The 8,197-nt window shown below is 48.5% G+C and overlaps 1 protein-coding gene across 8 annotated transcripts in view; it reads left to right on the forward strand.

The window, feature by feature from the left end:
• SSBP3 (single stranded DNA binding protein 3) overlaps positions 1-8,197 on the forward strand; it is a 171,111-nt gene that overhangs the window by 3,604 nt on the left and 159,310 nt on the right. For all 8 annotated transcript variants that reach the window (XM_007471146.1, XM_007471145.1, XM_007471148.1 and 5 more), the window contains exon 4: positions 2,031-2,115. In XM_007471146.1, the coding sequence (XP_007471208.1) occupies positions 2,031-2,115 (85 nt within the window). The remainder of the gene's footprint in view (positions 1-2,030; positions 2,116-8,197) is intronic.

Consider the following 8,197-nt stretch of genomic DNA (forward strand, 5'->3'; position numbering starts at 1 on the left):
CCCCCCCCCCCCCCCACTACTCTAAGTATCCCTAAAACCACCAAATTTCGTTTTACTGAGAATCTGGAAGAGTGCCTGTAGTTGGTAGATGGGGGCTCTCTCTTGTCTGTGACCCTCCCCCAGGCCCCTGGGCCCTGTCCGGGTGGGACCACCGCCGGTCTGCTCCCGGTTTGCAAGCCCGCAGGAGGGAGGCTTAGGGTCAGCGGGAAGGAGTTGCTGTGAGTGTAAGACTTGGGTGTTTTGTGGGACCAATTGGTGGAGTCTTTGACATCCTTTTCAAAAGGAAAAGAGAGCAGAGTGGCTTTTGATATTTTGGTGAAGTTCAGGAAAACGGAGTGCCCTGTCTTGGGATCTTAGCACGTTTACCTGACCGCCAGCTCACTGGGGTAACTGTTTCAAGTGTCTTTGAAATGCATGGGGATGAAGTGTCTGTTCTAACTTGCACGGAGAAAATGAGGTTTTAATTGCTTTTGCCAACCTTGGAACTGCGGAGTTGGAGGCATTCGGTGTGGTGTAAGGATTCTGTCTGTAGGAGTGGGTGGTAGGTTTTCTGGGGCGGCTTTTGGAGAGGAGTGTGGGGTTGGAGCTGGCGGGTCTGTCCACCGTGGATTTTGCAGAAATTTAGGCTTTTGAGTAAAAGTTACTCAGAAGGGACTGGGGAGTTTGTAGTGTTAGAAATCTTCAGTGTGTGGAGGAAGTTAGTCAGATGTGTGCAGCCTCAGAGCACAGAAAGAAATGTTCTCGAGCCTCCCTCTGCAGTTAGCAGAAGTCCCCGATTATCCTGTTCTATCCTTAATCCCTCGCAACTTCTCCAGCCTTATCTCAGCTCCGGGAACTAAGAGTGTGTCGTGCTGGGCTCAGGCAGTGGTGGCTCTGTGATTTGACACCAACCGTGGCTTTTGGGGTGGCAGGAAGTGGTGGAGCTGATCTGAAGAGGGCCAGGCTGCGTTCTTCACGCACCTGGAGTGAGGTGCTTGTCAGGTGACTGGCAGAGCTGGTTGTTTGTGATGGTGATAGGAGCACTAGTCTGGTAGTCAGACTTCCGCTCTGGTGCACGTTTTACCCTTCAAGCGGGTTCCTATCCCTGGGCCTTGGGCTCCCGACCTGGAGAGGGTTTCTAAGGCCCCTTGTTGATACCAGTGACTACCCCTTGTTTGTATAGGGCTTTACTGGTTGACAGAGGATTTGTATGTCTGTTTTCACATAATGCAAAGTGTTGGGGTGACCCTACAAGAATCATGGAGGGGGGTTAGGCAGGGAAATCCTCCCCCCTCCTTTTGCTGGACAGGTGGTTGTCTGAGGAGGGCTCTATTTCAACGTGAAAGAACGAGATACTTGGTTATCCATAACATAACCTTTGGCTAATTGATATATGTTCTTTGGTGGGCAGGGGGGGAATGGTTTCTGTATGAGAACACCTTGGGGGAGGGCCTGGTTGAGAGTTGGGTGGGCTGGCAGGAGATGGGGGTGTGGGCTCTGGGATGAAGAACCTGTAGGTTCCCTTTATTGCCAGAGTCACCCCGTTTGCTGTGCATATGAGTCATAGTCCTGACTTTGACAATTTAACCTTTTTATGAAGTGCAGCCATTTTGGGTGGTGGTGGGGGTGGTTACAGGATCACAGATGAGACAGGCATGGATTCTCATCCAGATTCCTGTCTGTCCCATCTGGGCATCAGTGGGTGGGTTGTCCTAACCTGCTGGAGCTTCAGTTGCCCCCCGTATAACGTAGGGATAAAATCACCTACCTCACAGTGCTGTGGTAGTTACAAGCAGTGTCATGAGCGTGAGGCATCCAGCACATAGTAGGTGTCTGATGGATGAGAGCTATTACTCTTATTACAAATGCCAGGCTGTCAGAAGAGGTTGGGTCCATTTTGTTGTTAGGCTAGGTATGCCTAATGAAGGCTGGGAAGGTGGGATTGAACCTTGGGGAGACGTGGTGCTGTTAGCACTGTGCATGGTACACTTGCTGTTGGGCACAAAAGTAATAATTAGTAACCTGATCTTATTTTATTTTTCAACTTGCAGCGTATTTTGGGACCTTTACTGTGCAGCTCCTGAAAGGCGAGACACTTGTGAACATTCAAGTGAAGCAAAAGCCTTTCATGATTACGTGAGTAACAGATTTTTAATCCTGGCGATAATTGCAGGGTTGGATAACTTGAACTTCTTTAGTACCGAAAGCAAATGCACAGCCCACTGGCAGTGGTCTTCGTTTTCTCCTTGCCTTTCTTTTTGTCCTGCCCACCTCCCTGCTGCCCTCGCCCCGTGCTCTCCTCCAGCAGCAGTCTAACTTGGTGAATGGTATTTCATAATGTTATAATTATGCAGAAGAGTGTAGATACCTATCTGGAGAATTAAATGGTGTTATGCAGGGCTCAGCCACGTGGGGTTTGTGTTCTGATTGGGCAGAGTCACCTGGGAGGATGGTGGGGCCGAGCCTCTTTGGTGCTGGTTTATGAAGAAGTTGACCACGACCAAGAAAAATGAAAAGTAAATAAGACACTTGTGTTTTGGAGGAGAAAGTGTGTTTGAGTGAGAATTTGGTGAAATAGATTCTTAGGTTACTTTCCAGGGAGGGATCTTCCAAATTATGTTTTTGGAGGGGGGTGCGTGTGTCTGTTTATGGGGGGGGCTTGTGTTGTCCATTAAGACAGTGTGTACTTTGAGGTCCTTGGCTGGTCCATAAACCTGTGTTGAAAATGTTCTTGTGAAGATAGTTTCATCACATTGTAGTGCTTTCTACTCTATCATTCATTCTCCCTGGATGAGTTTCTTAAGATTATAAGAGAGATGTCTGTCACATGTCCATATCCCACCAAGGTCCCCTTAAAAAAAAAAAAATTGGACTACAGTTGGGGTGGAGTCAGACTTATGATCAGATGAAACAGGTTAGGATCTTCTGGTGGGGGATGGAAGGGGAAGTGTCTGAAGATCTTCCCAGCCTCCTTTGCTTCCTGTTGGTCTTGTAGAAGGTTAAGTGTGTGTGTGTGTGTGCCTGTATGTGTGCACACACATGTGCACTTAAGACGTGATTTATTGGATTTTGCACTTCTGCGTGAGGTGGGAAGAAATGGTCCCAAAGCTCTAGGGCATGGAAGTTGGTTTTTTGAATGTCATCAGAGCCCACCCACTTGGCCGGGCCATCTGCATCCCTTGCATGCAGTTTGAAACTGGCCTGGGAGACCAGAACCCATTTGGTTGAGTTTCACAAGTGGTTAGATCCCATGCCACAAGTATCTTTCTGGTGAAAATTTCTCCTTGTAATATGAGGACTTAAGAGATTCCCCTGGGGGCTCCCTGTTTTTGAGAACATTCAGTGCCGTGAAATTTTGCTATGACCGTAAGGTTAATACCCTTGGAGTGGAATGCTGAGGAAATTGACCAGTTCTTGTGCCCTCTCCAGGGTTGAAAAAGAGAAGCTGCTGAATGGTACCTACAGCCTGGTGAACTTTTAGTAGTACAGGGTGAGAGGGCTGGTTCACTTGTGATGTGGTTCTTCTGGGAAAATCGGTGGTGATGATCACAGGGCTTCCTGGGGTAGAGGCTAAGAGTTACATTAGCCATATAAAAATAGTTGGTGAATTTGACTTTTCTACCTAGTAAAAATCGTGTGTGTGTGTGTGTGTGTGTTTTAACCCGTGGATGGCCAATTCCTGTGTGGCCTGTATCTGACAGCTATGCAAAATGGTTTCATTTTAGAGTACGGCAGGGGATGTACCTATTTCCAGGCACTCTCTTGATATAGGATGTCTGTGCTATCTTTCAGAGAAGTTAATAATTTTTAACTAAGTTTGGCTCTCTAGTACATAACGTGAGACTCTCTTTGGCAATTTGTGGTTTGGTCCGCCATCTTGGAACAGTATGGTGGTAGTGAAAGTTTACATGGGTTTTCTTTCAGTAATTTGCTGAGGAAGGGCAGCAGAATTGTGTAGAGATTGCTGAGGTTGGTGTAGACATTTAGAAGAAGCTACCAAGAGCTGAAATCACAGTGACTGAGGCCCAGGATTCACAGATCTTGGGATCAAAACCCTTTCTCCTGGATTGGGATCCACTTGGTGTCATGTGGCCTGAGAGTCAGGTCATATGAAAGGAGGGACGGAGTGATGAATGGGGATGGGGAGGGACCGTCTCTATTGTGAAGGAGTTAAGGGGGGTGGGTATTGAGTTGCAGGGGTGAAGGAGAAGCAATGGGAAAATGAAAAAATATTTAAGAAAATGAAGAAAAGGAACCCTCTTTTTCTCTTTGTCCTCCTCAGATTTTCATGTGTTCTCTCCATTCTCATGGCTACTATCTTGTTCACCCTCATCTTTCTTGCTAGAGTTATTGCTGAAGCCTCTTTGGATTCCCTTCCTTTTGTCTGGGGTGAATGCCTCTCTTATACATCACATCCTGTCCACTTTTCAGCTTCTTTGTGGAGGACTTTGGTGATAGTTTGCTGCACACTCTGATCCCTCTTTCATCTCAGTGGCTATACAAACCACCTGTACAAACCTTTGTTGGTGGCTTTCCATGTGCTGGGCCCCTGTGCTGGGCACTCTAGGTTCAGGCTCTCGTTTCAAGCTGCCAGTGGCCCTGGGAGAGAAGACATGTTGCTAACTCCATTTTGCAGATGAAGAAACTGAGGCACAGAGAGGTTATCATAGTTGTAAGAATTAGGATCCAAACTCAGGTCGTAACTGACTCCAGAATCTGCGTTCCTAACACTGCCGAGACTGGCCACACAGGTCCATGGCAAACGTCACTCGTTTGCACCTATTCCTGCTAACTTCTCATTCAGGTTTGTCTTTCTAACCACAGCTTATTCACTTTTTCCATGCCAGAGACCATTCGTCTAAGAGCTATTCATTTCTGTAGCTCCCACAATACCTTGCACATAGTAGGCACGCATGCTAAATGAATGAAGGTATTAAGGAACTATGGGTAAGAAAAAATACTCATTTTTGGGCATTTTGGTAATTTGGATAGCCAGTAGAATATTGGAAGATGTTCTTTTAGTGACTCGTTTTTGCTGGGTCATCTTGAGCCAGGTGATTTTAATGTGGGTTGACTAGTTACCTTAAATCCTTTTTAGAAGTTAAAAGTGGAGTGTAAATAAGAGCATGTGGTAACTGGCCTTCTGTTTTCAATAAAGGAGATTCAAAGATTCTCATGGTTTGTCCGTGCAGCTCAGATATACCCGCCTGGGCCTCAGTGGGTAGTGAGTAGTGAGTGTGTGTGGGGCATGGGTGAGGAGGGACTCCTGTGGGGCTGGGAAGGTCCTCATCCGGGAAGATCCTGGTCTCAGCTCTCCTAGAGAAATGAATTTGTGTTCCTGGCCAGTGGTCTCCCCTTCCTGGTGGTGGGTCAGTTCAAGCCAGGCTACAGGGCCGGGAATGAACCAGGTGACTCACCGGAGGGAGAGGGGGTTTAAATTTTCTCTGAATTGGAGAGTTTTTATTTGAGTCACAGTCTATTTTCCTCCACACACCTGGAAACTTCAGTTTGCTTGGCTCATTGTGTATAAGCCGGAGCACCCTGATGTTGACCACACGTAATGAAGAGCGATGCAGCGTTTGGTACCCAGAATGTACTTTTCTGAGAAATTGGTTTACCTGAAGTCAGAAGAGCCCAGAGGCCATGGGAAGAGGCTCACAGGGACCCTGCCTGTGGTTTCCTTGCTGTTCCCCCCGGCCAGAGCAGAGGTTCTCTGGTGAAGCCCTTGGGTCCCCTTGGGTTCTCGTAGATGCCTGTGTCTGTCTGGTCCTGGCCTTTTGTGGAGTGGACAGTCCCTCCTACTAGCTCAGTGCCTCTGAGTTGAAGGTGCTGGAGAGCAGTGACCCTCACATTGTTGTACTTTTCAAAACGCTTTTTCAGTACGTGGTTGTGGTTTGGCTTCACAGCTGCCTGTTGGTCAGGTTTTATTATTTAATCTCACTCCCATTTTACAGATGAAGAAACTGAGGCCTAGAGTTTAGCTGGCTTGTCTGAGGGCATGTAGCCAGGAGGTGGCAGAGCTGGGACTAGACCCCACTCTTCCAAATTCCACCTCTGAGCTTTTGACAACCCTCATTTGATACAGAATTCCTGCAAAACAGAGGGAAGATATTATCATTTGACCCAAAGTGTGCCCATGTATAGTCACTGAAGAAATAAATTTAGCAGAGAATTAAACTGAAGCCCCTGAGAGGTGAATTGCAGAGTAACTGGCAGAAGTGGGACCTGGCCTCTGAGAAGGGAGTTTGTTATGGTGTAGTGGCTCTTTTGGCGGGGAAAATGTGTTAAAGTTATGGCCTTACCTTCCAGAAAATGCATGTATCTCCACTGGGGAGACTTTGTACATGATTTCAGGAGGTTCATGGCTGCTGTCCCCTCTGTGATCCCCAGTGAAGAATGTGGAGTGCCAAGTGAATGTGGAGTCCCATGACCTTGGCGAGTCGTGGGCCTCAGTTTCCCTGCTCTGAAGACCTGCGGTCCCTTTCGGGTCAGCCTCAGTGGGGCTGGCTCTCTTACCCCTGTGCTCCCCCTAGCAGGACTCAGCTGACCCCCCTCCACTCCCAGCTGTGAGCCTGTGTCTCCAGGCGGGTTGCTTAAAGTCGGAAAGCGCCCCAGAGTCCTGGGCGTGGACGGGACCTGAGGTATTTGTGGCTCTGTGGCAGGGGTCCAGCGTCCTTGGTGGGTTTGAAATAGCAAAGTGATATTTGAGAGGGCTCTCCTTGGATGTGCCGAGCTAAGGTTCCTGCCAGGCGGGGAGCGTCCCCGCCTGCCAGAACCCTTTGGGGGCAGGAGTGTGAGAGGGTGGCAGCGTGGGCAGGAGCGGGAGAAGGCCGCAGCTGGGCTCTGAGGAGCTGGGGGTGTGCTCTCCCCCGCGATAAGCCGCTCTAGCTATCTGCCCAGAGGTCCTGGCAAGTTCACGGCGTTGCCTTTGGCTCTGACCCTTGGCACCCTTGTGTGGCAGATTATAAAAACAAAACATACACACGGTTGTTCCCCCCCCCGCCCCCCATTGGAGCTCAGACTGTGTGTTGTGGCCTTTCTTCGGGCTCCCACCCTGTTTGCTGCAGCTCCTCTTAACCCCAGAGGCTGCCAGCCTCCTCTATTGGTAGCTAATTAAACACTAAATAAGTCACTGGAATTGCTTTTTGCCAGAACCCGGGCAGTGTGGCCATCTTAATGGGTTTCAAGTGGCTGCAAGACCCCAAATTTGCAAATCCTTGCCCTTTATTTCAAGGCGGGAGGTGGGGCAGGGGGAGCAGGGGGGACCCAAACAAAGTTTTTGGCAGTGGTCACTTAATTTGAACTCCAAGACCAGCCATGCGCTCCAGTCTGTGCATAATGCCATCTTTGTTAGCTAAGCCTTTGCAGACTTGGACCAAGAGTTAGCTGTGTGCCATTCACCGCTCTGAGGGAGCCGGGAGACACCCAGCTCGATTTTCCAAGGCAAGCTGCTTCTGTAGTGGGGACCTCGGGCCAGAGCCTCCTCGCCCCTTCTCTTGACCTTCCCGCCTCTGTGGGTGAGTGTGTGTGTGTGAGCTTAAGAGGGAGCGGTGGAGGGGAGGTGTGTGTGCTTGAGGGCCTGTCAGCCAAGATAACAGAAATGTTACACTAGCTGTAGCCTTTATATTAGTGTCTGGGGTTTAGAGTATTTAGAAAAATTAATCTTTTTTAGCTTGGTAATAATTCTGACCACGGCGCAAGTACATTAGACGATTCACATAAACTTCTTTAATACATGTTGCTGGGAGCTTACAGCAAATAGACAATAATGATTGTTTGTTTTTGATTCGCCAGGGTAATGGGGTTTTTTGTACCCTTGGCAAGATGAGTTTTAGGAATGTTTCTCTCTCATGTTATGCTTTATTTTCCCCCTGGGCCCTGAATCCTCTGGATTTTGAAGGGTTTGGGTTCTGACTGGCGGCTGGGATGCACACCTGAGTTCCAGTTCCTGCTCTGTCATTTCCTGGCAGGGTGGACTTTTGGAGCCTTGGTTTCGCCATCTGTAAAACGGGGGAATGGTGGATCCTTTATGGGTTTGTTGTGAGGGTTAAGTAGGATTATATATGTAAAATGGTTGTCTCTCTGTGGCCAGTGCTTGGTGAGTTTGTTTCCTTTTTTTTTTTTTTTTTTTTTTTTGTTCCTCGGGCCTCTCACTGTTGTGGCCTCTCCCGTTGCGGAGCACAGGCTCTGGACGCGCAGGCTAAGCGGCCATGGCTCA

The sequence above is a fragment of the Lipotes vexillifer genome, unplaced genomic scaffold (genome assembly GCF_000442215.2).
Source record: "Lipotes vexillifer unplaced genomic scaffold, Lipotes_vexillifer_v1.1 scaffold1003, whole genome shotgun sequence".
In the NCBI taxonomy this organism is placed as follows: Eukaryota; Metazoa; Chordata; class Mammalia; order Artiodactyla; family Lipotidae; genus Lipotes; species Lipotes vexillifer.